Consider the following 15,625-nt stretch of genomic DNA (forward strand, 5'->3'; position numbering starts at 1 on the left):
TCACCCGCAGCAGGACGTTACTCACCCGGCTTCCGGTTTTGCGTTCCACTTGACATTCGGCCCTTGAATTCTACTCGGTTGCCGACCCATGCGTTCCACTCCCGTTCGACTCCACTGCGGCGGCCTGTGCGTTCCAGCCGACTTCCGGCCAGTGCGTTTCACAAGACTTCCACTCTGTACCGGATGTGAGGTCCCCGCGCTCCTCCTCTCTGGTCTCCACCCTCTGCTCACGGGTCACCGGTGACTGGGAGACAGCGGTTGTGTCTATGACGCCGCAAGGTGCTGCTCCGTATACCGCCTGCTGCTGCCCTTTCACCCTGTTCCACTTATTTTAGCCTCCTACCCACCCTTGTGCCCCTTATTATATGCTCCTCATGGCTCTATTATGGCTGCTCCATGTAATCCTCTCTCCAAGTCCATATAATGAGAGTCCCCCACTATACTCTTCCATACTTGCCTACCTGCCCCTCTCCATGAGGGAGAAAATGCTCTGTTCCTGGACTTTCCTGGTAATGTATGATTGCTATCACCTGTGGTGAGCTAGTTAATTGATAAGAAAGGTGTTTCACCACAGGTGATGGCAATCATACATTACCAGGAGAGTCCAGGAACAGAGTATTTTCTCCCTCATGGAGAGGGTCAGGTAGGCAAGTATGTACTCTTCACCCCTGTACCCCCCTGTTACCCTCTCTTAATGTATTTATAGTGATTGCGCCTCCTGGTATCCTCTCCGCATATCTGCACCCCTCTGCACTCTCCCCTCACACCACCTGATATTCACTCCACCACCCCACCAATGTGCCCTACTATACACTACACCCTCCCATCCCTGTGTCACCCGTTATACTCCAACCTCCTGTTATTACCTCCTTTCCTATCCCCGTATCCTCCCACCTCAGCCGTGTGCCCTATTATACTCTACACTACCCCATCCTTGTATTCTCCTCACCCCAGTTATCCCCTTATTATTTTCTCCCTTTTATTCTATATAATTATTTATTTATTAACAGTTTCTTATATAGCGCAGCATATTCCGTTGCGCTTTACAATTAGAACAACAGTAATAGAACAAAACTGGGTAAAAACAGACAGACAGAGGTAGAAAGGCCCTGCTCGCAAGCTTACAATCTATATAATGTCTGCTCCCCTGTGCCCCGGTATTGCCCCATCTAAGCTTCTCCCAATGTCTAGGTCAGGCATGTCCAAACTGCGGCCCTCCAGCTGTTGTGAAACTACACATCCCAGCATGCCCTGACACAGCTTTAGGATTCTCTGACAGCAAAACTGTGTAAGGGCATGCTGGGATATGTAGTTTCACAACAGCTGGAGGACCGCAGTTTGGACATGCCTGGTCTACATAATATCAACTTCTCTTCTCCCCCGTGCTTCGTTATCTTCTCCCCATCTTACTATAACATCTGCTGCCCTGTGTACTCTCCTCTACCACCCTGTGCCCCAGATTATCAACCCCCACCCATGTCCCCTTTGTTATCTCCTCCCACCCCTGTGCCCCCTTAATCCTGTATTTATCTTTTTTTCTCTAACGTCCTAGTGGATGCTGGGGACTCCGTCAGGACCATGGGGAATAGCGGGCTCCGCAGGAGACAGGGCACATCTAAAAAAGCTTTTAGGTCACATGGTGTGTACTGGCTCCTCCCCCTATGACCCTCCTCCAAGCCTCAGTTAGGTTTTTGTGCCCGTCCGAGAAGGGTGCAATCTAGGTGGCTCTCTTAAAGAGCTGTTTAGAAAAGTTTTTTTTTTTTAGGTTTCATTCAGTGATTCCTGCTGGCAACAGGATCACTGCAACGAGGGACTTAGGGGAGAGATCTCCAACTCACCTGCGTGCAGGATGGATTGGGATCTTAGGCTACTGGACACTGAGCTCCAGAGGGAGTCGGAACACAGGTCAGCCTGGGGTTCGTCCCGGAGCCGCGCTGCCGATCCCCCTTACAGACGCTGAAGAAGACGGCAGAACGGAGGTCCGGAAACAGGCGGCAGAAGACTTCACAGTCTTCATGAAGGTAGCGCACAGCACTGCAGCTGTGCGCCATTGTTGTCACACGGCTCACTGACCTAGTCACGGAGGGTGCAGGGCGCTGCTGGGGGCGCCCTGGGCAGCAATATAAGTACCTTATTGGCAAAATAAATACATCACATATAGCCATTAAGGCTATATGTATGTATTTTAACCCAGGCCAGTTCTTAAAAACCGGGAGAAAAAGCCCGCCGAAAAGGGGGCGGAGCTTATTCTCCTCAGCACACCGCGCCATTTTCCCTCACAGAAAGGCTGAGGGGAAGGCTCCCATGCTCTCCCCTGCACTGCACTACAGAAACAGGGTTAAAACAGAGAGGGGGGGCACTGATTTGGCGATATAAATATATATTAAATGCTATAAGGGAGGAACACTTTTATAAAGGTTGTCCCTGTATAATTATAGCATTTTGGTGTGTGCTGGCAAACTCTCCCTCTGTCTCCCCAAAGGGCTAGTGGGTCCTGTCCTCTATCAGAGCATTCCCTGTGTGGGTGCTGTATGTCGGTACGTGTGTGTCGACATGTATGAGGAAAATGTTGGTGAGGAGGCGGAGCAAATTGCCTGTAATGGTGATGTCACTCTCTAGGGAGTCGACACCGGAATGGATGGCTTACTTGTGGAAGTACGTGATCATGTCAACACGCTGCGAGCCGGTTGACGACATGAGACGACCGGCAAACAAATTAGTACCTGTCCAGGCGTCTCAGACACCGTCAGGGGCTTGTAAAAACGCCCATTTACCTCACGGACACTGACTCCAGTGTCGACGGTGAAGAAACAAACGTATTTTCCTTTAGGGCCACACGTTACATGTTAAGGGCATGAAGGAGGTGTTACATATTTCTGATACTACAAGTACCACAAATAAGGGTATTTTGTAGGGTGTGAATAAACTACTTGTAGTTTTGCCTGAATCAGATAAATTAAATGAAGTGTGTGATGATACGTGGGGTTCCTCCGATAGAAAGTTATGGGCGGTATACCCTTTCCCGCCAGAAGTAAGGGCGAGTTGGGAAACACACTTTAGGGTGGATAAGGCGCTCACACGCTTATAAAACAAGTGGCGTTACCGTCTCCAGATACGGCCGCCCTCAAGGAGCCAGCTGATAGGAAGCTGAAAAATAGCCTAAGAAGTATATACACACATACTGGTGTTATACTACGACCAGCAATCGCCTCAGACTGGATGTGCAGCGCTGAGGGGGCTTGGTCGGATTTCCTGACTGAAAATTTTGATACCCTTGACAGGGACAAGATTTTATTGTCTATAGAGCATTTTAAGGATGCATTTCTATATATGCGTGATGCGCAGAGGGATATTTGCATTCTGGCATCAGGAGTAAATGTGATGTCCATATCTGCCAGACGAAGACACGACAGTGGTCAGGTGAGGCAGATTCCAGACGGCACATGGAAGTATTGCCGTATAAAGGGGCGGTCCATCGGACCTGGTGGCCATGGCAACAGCTGAAAAATCCACCTTTTGTTCCCCGAGTCACATCTCAGCAGAAAAGGACACAGTCTTTTCAGTCTCAGTCCTTTCGTCCCCATACGGGCAGGCGGGCAAAGGCCAGTCATATCTGCCCAGGGGTAGAGGAACGGGAAGAAGACTGCAGCAAGCAGCCCATTCCCAGGAACAGAAGCCCTTCACAGCTTCTGCCAAGTCCGCAGCATGACGCTGGGGCAGTACAAGCGGACTCAGGTGCGGTAGGGGGTCATCTCAAGAGTTTCAGCACGCAGTGGGCTCACTCGCAAGGGGACTCCTGGATCCTACATGTAGTATCCCAGGTGTACATTGGAAATTCGAGACGTCTCCTCACAAGTTCCGGAAGTCTGTTTTACCAACGTCTACCTCCGACAGGGAGGCAGTATTGGAAACAATTCACAGGCTGTATTCCCAGCAGGTGATAATCAAAGTACCCCTCCTACAACAAGGGAGGGGGTATTATTCCACACTATATTGTGGTACTGAAGCCAAACGGCTCGGTGAGATCTGAAATATTTGAACACTTACATACAAGCGTTCAAATCAAGATGGAGTCACTCAGAGCAGTGATAGCGAACCAGGAAGAAGGGGACGAGATGGTGTCACTGGATATCAGGGACATTTACCTACATGTCCAAATTTGCCCTTCTCACCAAGGGTACTTCAGGTTCGTGGTACAGAACTGTCACTATCAGTTCAGACGCTGCCGTTTGGATTGTCCACGGCGCCCCGGGTCTTTACCAAGGTAATGGCCGAAATGATGATTCTTCTTAAAAGAAACTTGGACGCTTTCCTGATAAGGGCAAGGTCCAGAGAACAGTTGGAGGTCGGAGTAGCACTATCTTTAATAGTTCTACGACAGCACGAGTGGATTCTAAATATTCCAAAATCGTAGCTTTTCCGAGGACACGTCTACTGTTCCTAGGGATGATTCTGGACACAGTCCAGAAAAAAGGTGTTTCTCCCAGAGGAGAAAGCCAGGGAGTTATCCGAGCTAATCGGGATCCTCCTAAAACCAGGAAAAGTGTCAGTGCATCATTGCACAAGAGTCCTGGTAAAAATGGTGGCTTATTACGAAGCAATTCCATTCGGCAGATTTCACGCAAGAACTCTTCAGTGGGATCTGCTGGACAAATGGTCCGGATCGCATCTTCAGATGCATCAGCGGATAACCCTATATCCAAGGACAAGGGTGTCTCTCCTGTGGTGATTACAGAGTGCTCATCTTCTAGAGGGCCACAGATTCAGCATTCAGGATTGGATGCTGGTGACCACGGAGGCCAGCCTGAGAGGCTGGGGAGCAGTCACACAGGGAAAAAATTTCCAGGAAAGTGTGATCAAGTCTGGAGAATTCTCTCCACATAGATGGAGCTAAGAGCAAAATTATAAGGCTCTAAACTTAGCAAGACCTCTGCTTCAAGGTCAGCCGGTATTGATCCAGTGGGATAACATCACGGCAGTCGCCCACGTAAACAGAAAGGGCGACACAAGAAGCTGGAGGGCAGTGAAAAAACTGCAAGGATTTTTCGCTAGGCGGAAAATCATGTGATAGCACTGTCAGCAGTGTTCTCTCCGGGAGTGGACGACTGGGAAGCAGACTTCCTCAGCAGGCATGACCTCCACCTGGGAGAGTGGGAACTTCATAGGGAAGTTTTTCCGCATGATTGTGAGCCATTGGCAAAGACCAAAGGTGGAAATGATGGCGTCCCGCCCGAACAAAAAACGGGACAGGTATTGCGCCAGGTCATGAGACCTTCAGGCGATAGCTGTGGATGTCCTAGTAACACCGTGGGTGTAACAGTCGGTGTATGTGTTCCCTCCTCTGCTTCTCATAACCAAGGTATTGAGAATTATATGACATAGAGGAGTATGAACTATACTCGTGACTCCGGATTGGCCAAGAGGGACTTGGTACCCGGAACTTCAAGAGATGCTCACAGAGGACTAAGGGCCTGGGGAGCTAAGAAGGGACTTGCTTCAGCAGGTACCATGTCTATTCCAAGACTTACCGCGGCTGCGTTTGACGGCATGGCGGTTGAATGCCGGATCCTGAAGGAAAAAGGCATTCCATAAGAGGTCATACCTACCCTGGTCAAAGCCAGGAAGGAGGTGACCGCACAACGTCATCACCACATGTGGTGAAAATATGTTGCGTGGGTGAGGCCAGGAAGGCCCCACGAAGAAAATTCAACTAGGTCGAATTCTACACTTCCTGAAAACAGGAGTGTTTTGAGCCTAAAATTGGGGTTCTTTAAGGTTTTAAGTTTCGGCCCTGTAGAATTTCTTCCGAAAAGAATTGACTTCAGTTCCTGAAGTCCAGATTGTCAAGGGAGTATTGCATATACACCCCTTTTTGTGCCTCTAGTGGCACCGTGGGATCTCAACATAGTGTTGGGATTCCTTAAAATCATATTGGTTTGAACCGCTCAAATCTGTGGATTTGAAATATATCACATGGAAAGTGAACATGCTGTTGACCAATATCTCACATGGACAGTGACCATGCTGTTGGTCCTGGCCTCGGCCAGGCGATTGTCAGAATGGGCGGCTTTGTCTTACAAAAGCCCATATTTAAATTTCCATTCGGACAGGGCAGAACTGGGACTCGTCTCCAGTTTTCTTCCTAAGGGGGTGTCAGGTTTTTCACCTGAAACAACCTATTATGGTGCCTGCGGCTTCTAGGGACTTGGAGGACTCCAGGTTAATAGACGTTGTCAGGACCCTAAAAATATATATATATATATATATATATATATATATATAGTTTAGGACGGCTGGAGTCAGAAAGTCTGACTTGCTGTTTATATTGTATGCACCCAACAAGATGGGTGCTCCTGCGTCTAAACAGACGATTGCACGTTGGATCTGTAGCACAATCCAACTTGCACATTCTGTGGCAGGCGTGCCACAGCCTAAATCTGTAAAGGCCCACTCCACTAGGAAAGTGGGCGCATCTTGGGCGGCTGCCCGAGGGGTCTCGGCATTACAACTTTGCCGAGCAGCTACGTGGTCAGGGGAGAACACGTTTGTAAAATTTTACAAATTTGATACTCTGGCTAAGGAGGACCTGGAGTTCTCTCATTCGGTGCTGCAGAGTCATCCGCACTCTCCCGCCCGTTTGGGAGCTTTGGTATAATCCCCATGGTCCTGACGGAGTCCCCAGCATCCACTAGGACGTTAGAGAAAATAAGAATTTACTTACCGATAATTCTATTTCTCGTAGTCCGTAGTGGATGCTGGGCGCCCATCCCAAGTGCGGATTGTCTGCAATGCTTGTACATAGTTATTGTTACAAAAATCGGGTTATTCTTGTTGTGAGCCATCTTTTCAGAGGCTACTTCGTTTTGTTATCATACTGTTAACTGGGTTCAGATCACAAGTGGTACGGTGTGATTGGTGTGGCTGGTATGAGTCTTACCCGGGATTCAAGATCCTTCCTTATTGTGTACGCTCGTCCGGGCACAGTACCTAACTGAGGCTTGGAGGAGGGTCATAGGGGGAGGAGCCAGTACACACCATGTGACCTAAAAGCTTTTTTAGATGTGCCCTGTCTCCTGCGGAGCCCGCTATTCCCCATGGTCCTGACGGAGTCCCCAGCATCCACTACGGACTACGAGAAATAGAATTATCGGTAAGTAAATTCTTATTATTATATCTATCTTATTATGCAGAAGTGAAGAAGACATCTGGTGACTGACATCCTTCAGCTGTGCCTACATCACGGTGCCTCCACCTCACTGACACATGAGAGACACACTGACCAGAAGATCCTGGAATTCACCATCATTCAGCTGCTGACTGGAGAGGTGACTGCTGGGAATGGGACATTATACAGTAACACCAGGGGATGTGTCTGGGTGATGACTGGAGAGGTGACTGCTGGGTATGGGGCATTATCCAGTAACACCAGGGGATGTGACTGGAGAGGTGACTGCTGGGAATAGGACATTATACAGTAACACCAGGGGACGTGTCTGGGTGATGACTGGAGAGGTGACTGCTGGGAATGGGACATTATACAGTAACACCGGGGATGTGTCTGGGTGATGACTGGAGAGGTGACTGCTGGGAATGGGACATTATACAGTAACACCGGGGATGTGTCTGGGTGATGACTGGAGAGGTGACTGCTGGGAATGGGACATTATACAGTAACACCAGGGGATGTGACTGGAGAGGTGACTGCTGGAAATGGGACAGTATACAGTAACACCAGGGGATGTGTCTGGGTGATGACTGGAGAGGTGACCGCTGGGAATGGGACATTATACAGTAACACCAAGGGATGTATCTGGTGATGACTGGAGAGGTGACTGCTGGGAATGGGACAGTATACAGTAACACCAGGGGATGTGTCTGGGTGATGACTGGAGAGGTGACTGCTGGGAATGGGACATTATACAGTAACACCAGGGGACGTGTCTGGGTGATGACTGGAGAGGTGACTGCTGGGAATGGGGCATTATACAGTAACACCAGGGGATGTGTCTGGGTGATGACTGGAGAGGTGACTGCTGGGTATGGGGCATTATCCAGTAACACCAGGGGATGTGACTGGAGAGGTGACTGCTGGGAATAGGACATTATACAGTAACACCAGGGGACGTGTCTGGGTGATGACTGGAGAGGTGACTGCTGGGAATGGGACATTATACAGTAACACCGGGGATGTATCTGGGTGGTGACTGCTGGGAATGGGACATTATACAGTAACACCGGGGATGTGTCTGGGTGATGACTGGAGAGGTGACTGCTGGGAATGGGACATTATACAGTAACACTGGGGGATGTGACTGGAGAGGTGACTGCTGGAAATGGGACAGTATACAGTAACACCAGGGGATGTGTCTGGGTGATGACTGGAGAGGTGACCGCTGGGAATGGGACATTATACAGTAACACCAGGGGATGTGTCTGGTGATGACTGGAGAGGTGACTGCTGGGAATGGGACAGTATACAGTAACACCAGGGGATGTGTCTGGGTGATGACTGGAGAGGTGACTGCTGGGAATGGGACATTATACAGTAACACCAGGGGATGTGTCTGGGTGATGACTGGAGAGGTGACTGCTGGGAATGGGGCATTATACAGTAACACCAGGGGATGTGTCTGGGTGATGACTGGAGAGGTGACTGCTGGGAATGGGACAATATACAGTAACACCAGGGGATGTGTCTGGGTGATGACTGTATCATTGTGTGTGTCAGGTTCTTATAAGGTGTGAGGATGTCACTATCTATGTCTCCATGCAGGAGTGGGAGTATATAGAGGAACACAGGGGTCTGTAGAAGGACGTGATGATGGAGAATCACCGGCCCCTCACATCACTGGGTAAGAGGAGACTGTCATGTAGTGTAATGGAGAGAGCAGCTATAAGGGCCACCTAGATACACATCACCTGATAATCACATATATACAATGTACTCAGTCACTGTGTGTCTCCTACAGATGGGGCCAGTAACAGGAATACTCCAGAGAGATGTCCCCGTCCTCTTTATTCCCAGGATCATACAGAGGAGACTCACAGTGTCCCACAGGAGGGTCAGGTAGGTGGAATTTAGAGTCTCGCCAAATACCAGCATACCAAAGTAACTATTCTTTATATAATTTGTTCTCAAGCATTGGCATAAGTCCCCTCAGGGGTACTTGTTGTGGTGTTTAGGGGTACCTGAAAGTGTTCTGGAATGCTGGGGCCTGGTGCAGGATACCCCAGTGATAATGAGGCACACAGGGAAAGCAGTGTCCTAGGGGTCTCTAGCCCCAGGCATCACAGTAGGACCCTGATAACAACATGATATCCCTGTATAAAACAGCAGATGGGGATTACAGTTTTATTGTACATTTAAAAAAAAATAATATTTAGATCTTGTCTTTTATACATGTACTGCTTTTCTATATTAATAAATATTTGATCTAATAGTAATTTCTCTAACGTCCTAGTGGATGCTGGGGACTCCGAAAGGACCATGGGGATAGCGGCTCCGCAGGAGACTGGGCACAAAAGTAAAAAGCTTTAAGACTACCCGGTGTGCACTGGCTCCTCCCCCTATGACCCTCCTCCAAGCCTCAGTTAGATTTTTGTGCCCGAACGAGACGGGTGCAGGCTAAGGGGCTCTCCTGAGCTGCTTAGTGAAAAGTTTAGTTTTAGGTTTTTTATTTTCAGTGAGACCTGCTGGCAACAGGCTCACTGCACCGAGGGACTAAGGGGAGAAGAAGCGAACTCACCTGCGTGCAGAGTGGATTGGGCTTCTTAGGCTACTGGACATTAGCTCCAGAGGGACGATCACAGGCCCAGCCATGGATGGGTCCCAGAGCCGCGCCGCCGGCCCCCTTACAGAGCCAGAAGACTGAAGAGGTCCGGAAAATCGGCGGCAGAAGACGTCCTGTCTTCAATAAGGTAGCGCACAGCACCGCAGCTGTGCGCCATTGCTCTCAGCACACTTCACACTCCGGTCACTGAGGGTGCAGGGCGCTGGGGGGGGGCGCCCTGAGACGCAATAAAAACACCTTTTTTGGCAAAAAATACATCACATATAGCTCCTGGGCTATATGGATGCATTTAACCCCTGCCAATTTTTCCATAAAAAAGCGGGAGAAAGGCCGCCGAGAAGGGGGCGGAGCCTATCTCCTCAGCACACTGGCGCCATTTTTTCCTCAAAGCTCCGTTGGAGGAAGGCTCCCTGACTCTCCCCTGTAGTCCTGCACTACAGAAACAGGGTAAAACAAGAGAGGGGGGGGGGCACTAAATTGGCATATAAATATTTCTCTGACGTCCTAGTGGATGCTGGGAACTCCGTAAGGACCATGGGGAATAGCGGCTCCGCAGGAGACTGGGCACATCTAAAGAAAGCTTTAGGATCACCTGGTGTGCACTGGCTCCTCCCCCTATGACCCTCCTCCAAGCCTCAGTTAGATTTCTGTGCCCGACAAGAAGGGTGCACACTAGGGGCTCTCATGAGCTCTTTGTGAAAGTTTTAGTTTAGGTTTATTATTTTCAGTGAGACCTGCTGGCAACAGGCTCACTGCATCGAGGGACTAAGGGTAGAAGAAGCGAACTCACCTGCGTGCAGAGTGGATTGGGCTTCTTAGGCTACTGGACATTAGCTCCAGAGGGACGATCACAGGTTCAGCCTGGATGGGTCACCGGAGCCGCGCCGCCGTCCCCCTTACAGAGCCAGAAGAGCGAAGAGGTCCGGAAAAATCGGCGGCAGAAGACGATCCTGTCTTCAGATAAGGTAGCGCACAGCACCGCAGCTGTGCGCCATTGCTCTCAGCACACTTCACACTCCGGTCACTGAGGGTGCAGGGCGCTGGGGGGGGCAGCGCCCTGAGACGCAATAAATCGATAAAAAAAAAAAACCTTATATGGCTAAAATAAATGCATCACATATAACTCCTGGGCTATATGGATGCATTTAACCCCTGCCAAAACATACAGAAAAAGGATGATAAGGACGCCGAGAAAGGGGCGGAGCCTATCTCCTCAGCACACTGGCGCCATTTTCCCTCACAGCTCAGTTGGAGGGAAGCTCCCTGGCTCTCCCCTGCAGTCACTACACTACAGAAAGGGGTTAAAAAAGAGAGGGGGGCACAAATTAGGCGCAGTATATAACAATACAGCAGCTATAAAGGGAAAAACACTTATATAAGGTTATCCCTGTATATATATAGCGCTCTGGTGTGTGCTGGCAAACTCTCCCTCTGTCTCCCCAAAGGGCTAGTGGGGTCCTGTCCTCTATCAGAGCATTCCCTGTGTGTGTGCTGTGTGTCGGTACGTTGGTGTCGACATGTATGAGGAGAAAAATGATAAGGAGACGGAGTAGAGTGTCTGAAATTGTGTTGTCACCCCCTAGGGGGTCGACACCTGAGTGGATGTACTGTTGAAATTGCGTGACAGTGTCAGCTTTGTATAAAAGACAGTGGTTGACATGAGACAGCCGGCTACTCAGCTTGTGCATGTCCAGACGTCTCATACAGGGGCCCTAAAGCGCCCGTTACCTCAGATACAGACGCCGACAGGGGTACTGACTCCTGTGTCGACGGTGAAGAGACAACCGTGATTTCCAATAGGGCCACACATTGCATGATTGAGGCAATGGAAAAAGTTTACACTTTTCTGATATGAATACCACCAAAAAAAGGGGTATTATGTTTGGTGAGGAAAAACTTCCTGTAGTTTTCCTGAATCTGAGAAATAAAATGAGGTGTGTGATGATGCGTGGGTTTCCCCCCGATAACAATTGATATTTTCTAAAAAGTTATTGGCAGTATACCTTTTCCCGCCAGAGGTTAGGGTGCGTTGGGAAACACCCCCTAGGGTGGATAAAGCGCTCACACGCTTGTAAAAACAAGGGCTCTACCCTCTCCTGAGATGGCCGCCCTTAAGGATCCTGCTGATAGAAAGCAGGAGCGTATCCTAAAATGTATTTACACACATACTGGTGTTATACTGCGACCAGCAATCGCCTCAGCCTGGATGTGCAGTGCTGGGTTGGCGTGGTCGGATTCCCTGACTGGAAATATGATATCCTAGATAAGGACAGTATATTATTGCCTATAGAGCAATTAAAAGATGCATTTCTATATATGCAGGATGCACAGCGGAATATTTGCCGACTGGCATCAAGTATAAGTGCGTTGTCCAATTATTCCAGTAAAGTGGTCAGGTGATGCGGATTCCAAACGGCATTTGGAAGTATTGCCTTAAAAGAGGGGATGTACCCCAGGTCGCCTCTCAAAATAAGACGCCGTATTATCAGGCGCAGTCCTGGTTGGCAAGCGGACAAAAGGGTTCCTCTTTTCTGCTCGTGACAGAGGGAGAGGAAAATGGCTGCAGAGATCAGCCAGTTCCAAGGAACAGAAACCCTTTTCCGCCGCTGCCAAGCCCTCAGTATGACGCTAGGGCTTTACAAATTCAGGCACGGTGGGGTCCCGTTCTCAATGAATTTCAGTGCGCAGTGGGCTCACTCGCAAGTAGACCCCTGGATCCTTCAGATAATATTTCAGGGGTACAAATTGGAATTCGAGACGTATTCCCCTCGCCGTTTCCAAAAGTCTGTTTTACCGACGTCTCCCGCTGACAGGGAGGCAGTTTTGGAAGCCATTCACAAGCTGTATTCCCAGCAGGTGATAATCAAGGTACCCCTCCTGCAACAGGGAACGGGGTATTATTCTACACTATTGTGGTACCGAAGCCAGACGGCTCGGTGAGACCGATTTTAAAATCTAAAATCTAAAATCTTTGAACACTTGCATACAGAGGTTCAAATTCAAAATTGAGTCACTCAGAGCAGTGATTGCAAACCTGGAAGAAGGGGACTACATGATGTCTCGGGACATCAAGGAGGCTTACCTTCATGTCAAAATTTACCCTTCTCACCAAGGGTATTTCAGGTTATGGTACAGAACTGTATCAGTTCGGACGCTGCCGTAGGGATGGTCCACGGCACCCCGGGTCTTTACTGAAGTAATGACCGAAATGATGATATTCCTTCGAAGGAAGGGAATTTTAGTTATCCTTTACTTGGACGATTCCCTGATAAGGGTAAGATCCAGGGAACAGTTGGAGATCGGTGTAGCACTATATCAGGTAGTGTTGCGGCAGCACGATTGGATTTTCAATATTCCAAAAATCGCAGCTGGTTCCGACGACTTGTCTTCTGTTCCTAGGGATGATTCTGGACATAGTCCAGAAAGAAGGTGCTTCTCCCGGAGGAGAAAGCCAGGGAGTTATCCGAGCTAGTCAGGAACCTCCTAAAACCGAACCAAGTCTCAGTGCATCAATGCACAAGGGTTCTGGGTAAAAATGGTGGCTTCCTACGAAGCAATCCCATTCGGCAGATTCCACGCACAGTGGAACCTTCTGGACAAATGGTCCGGGTCGCATCTTCAGATGCTTCAGCGGATAACCCTGTCACCAGGGACAAGGGTATCCCTCCTGTGGTGGTTGCAGAGTGCTCATCTTCTAGAGGGCCACAGATTCGGCATTCGGGACTGGGTCCTGGTGGCCACGGATGCCAGCCTGCGAGGCTGGGGAGCAGTCACACAGGGAAGGAATTTCCAGGGCTTATGGTCAAGCCTGGAGACATCTCTTCATAAAAACATTCTGGAACTAAGGGCCATTTACAATGCCCTAAGTCAAGCGAAACCCCTGCTTCAGGGTCAGGCGGTATTGATCCAATCGGACAACATCACGTCAGTCGCCCACGTAAACAGACAGGGCGGCACGAGAAGCAGGAGGGCAATGGCAGAAGCTGCAAGGATTTTCACTGGGCGGAAAATCATGTGATAGCACTGTCAGCAGTGTTCATTCCGGGAGTGGACAACTGGGAAGCAGACTTCCTCAGCAGACACGACCTTCACCCGGGAGAGTGGGGACTTCACCCAGAAGTCTTCCACCTGATTGTAAACCGTTGGGAAAAACAAAAGGTGGACATAATGGCGTCCCGTCTAAACAAAAAACTAGACAGATATTGCGCCAGGTCAAGGGACCCTCAGGCAATAGCGGTGGACGCTCTGGTAACACCGTGGGTGTACCAGTCAGTGTATGGGTTCCCTCCTCTGCCCCTCATACCAAAAGTACTGAGAATCATAAGAAGGAGAGGAGTAAGAACTATACTCGTGGTTCCGGATTGGCCAAGAAGGACTTGGTATCCGGAACTTCAAGAGATGCTCACGGACGAACCGTGGCCTCTACCTCTAAGAAAGGACCTGCTCCAGCAAGGGCCTTGTCTGTTCCAAAACTTACCGCGGCTGCGTTTGACGGCATGGCGGTTTGAACGCCGGATCCTGAAGATCCCTACCCTGGTCAAGGCCAGGAAAGACGTAACCGCAAAACATTATCACCGCATTTGGCGAAAATATGTTGCGTGGGGTGAGGCCAAGAAGGCCCCTACAGAGGAATTTCAACTGGGTCGTTTCCTCCATTTCCTGCAAACAGGACTGTCTATGGGCCTAAAATTAGGGTCCATTAAGGTTCAAATTTCGGCCCTGTCGATTTTCTTCCAAAAAGAACTGGCTTCAGTGCCTGAAGTTCAGACATTTGTAAAAGGGGTACTGCATATACAGTCTCCTTTTGTGCCTCCAGTGGCACCTTGGGATCTCAATGTTGTGTTGAGTTTTCCTAAAGTCACATTGGTTTGAACCACTCACCACTGTGGACTTAAAATATCTCACATGGAAGTGACGAGTTAGCCCTGGTTTCAGCCAGGCGGGTGTCAGAATTGGCGGCTTTATCATATAAAAGCCCTTACTTAATAGTTCATTCTGAAAGGACAGAATTGAGGACTCGTCCTCAAATTTTCTACCTAAGGTGGTTTCTGCATTTCACATGAACCAACCTATTGTGGTACCTGCGGCTACTAAGGACTTGGAGGATTCCAAGTTGCTTGACGTGGTCAGGACCCTGAAAATACATGTTTCCAGGACAGCTGGAGTCAGAAAATCTGACTCGCTGTTTATCCTGTATGCACCCAACAAACTGGGTGCTTCTGCTTCTAAGCAGACGATTGCTCGTTGGATTTGTAGTACAATTCAGCTTGCACATTCTGTGGCAGGCCTGCCACAGCCAAAAATCTTAAAATGCCCACTCCACAAGGAAGGTGGGCTCATCTTGGGCAGCTGCCCGAGGGGTCTCGGCTTTACAACTTTGCCGAGCAGTTACTTGGTCAGGAGCAAATACGTTTGTAAAATTCTACAAATTTGATATCTTGACTGAGGAGGACCTGGAGTTCTCTCATTCGGTGCTGCAGAGTCATCCGCACTCTCCCGCCCGTTTGGGAGCTTTGGTATAATCCCCATGGTCCTTACGGAGTTCCCAGCATCCACTAGGACGTCAGAGAAAATAAGAATTTACTTACCGATAATTCTATTTCTCGTAGTCCGTAGTGGATGCTGGGCGCCCATCCCAAGTGCGGATTGTCTGCAATACTGGTACATAATTATTGTTACCAAAAAAAAAAAAAAAATTCGGGTTATTGTTGTAGTGAGCCATCTTTTCTAGAGGCTCCTCTATTATCATGCTGTTAACTGGGTTCAGATCACAAGTTGTACAGTGTGATTGGTGTGGCTGGTATGAGTCTTACCCGGGATTCAAAATCCTTCCT

General features: G+C 49.1%; 1 protein-coding gene across 1 annotated transcript in view; it reads left to right on the plus strand.

Annotated features, from left to right (window-relative positions):
• Positions 1–7: 7 nt before the first annotated feature.
• The window catches only part of LOC134983936 (zinc finger protein OZF-like), a 61,150-nt gene continuing 45,532 nt past the window's right edge, over positions 8–15,625 (plus strand). The window contains exons 1-4 of the mRNA XM_063949546.1: positions 8–279; positions 7,191–7,325; positions 8,774–8,852; positions 8,970–9,067. Of these exons, the coding sequence (XP_063805616.1) occupies positions 8,819–8,852; positions 8,970–9,067 (132 nt within the window). The 5' untranslated portion in view covers positions 8–279; positions 7,191–7,325; positions 8,774–8,818. The remainder of the gene's footprint in view (positions 280–7,190; positions 7,326–8,773; positions 8,853–8,969; positions 9,068–15,625) is intronic.

Source organism: Pseudophryne corroboree (genome assembly GCF_028390025.1).
Source record: "Pseudophryne corroboree isolate aPseCor3 chromosome 3 unlocalized genomic scaffold, aPseCor3.hap2 SUPER_3_unloc_3, whole genome shotgun sequence".
In the NCBI taxonomy this organism is placed as follows: domain Eukaryota; kingdom Metazoa; phylum Chordata; class Amphibia; order Anura; family Myobatrachidae; genus Pseudophryne; species Pseudophryne corroboree.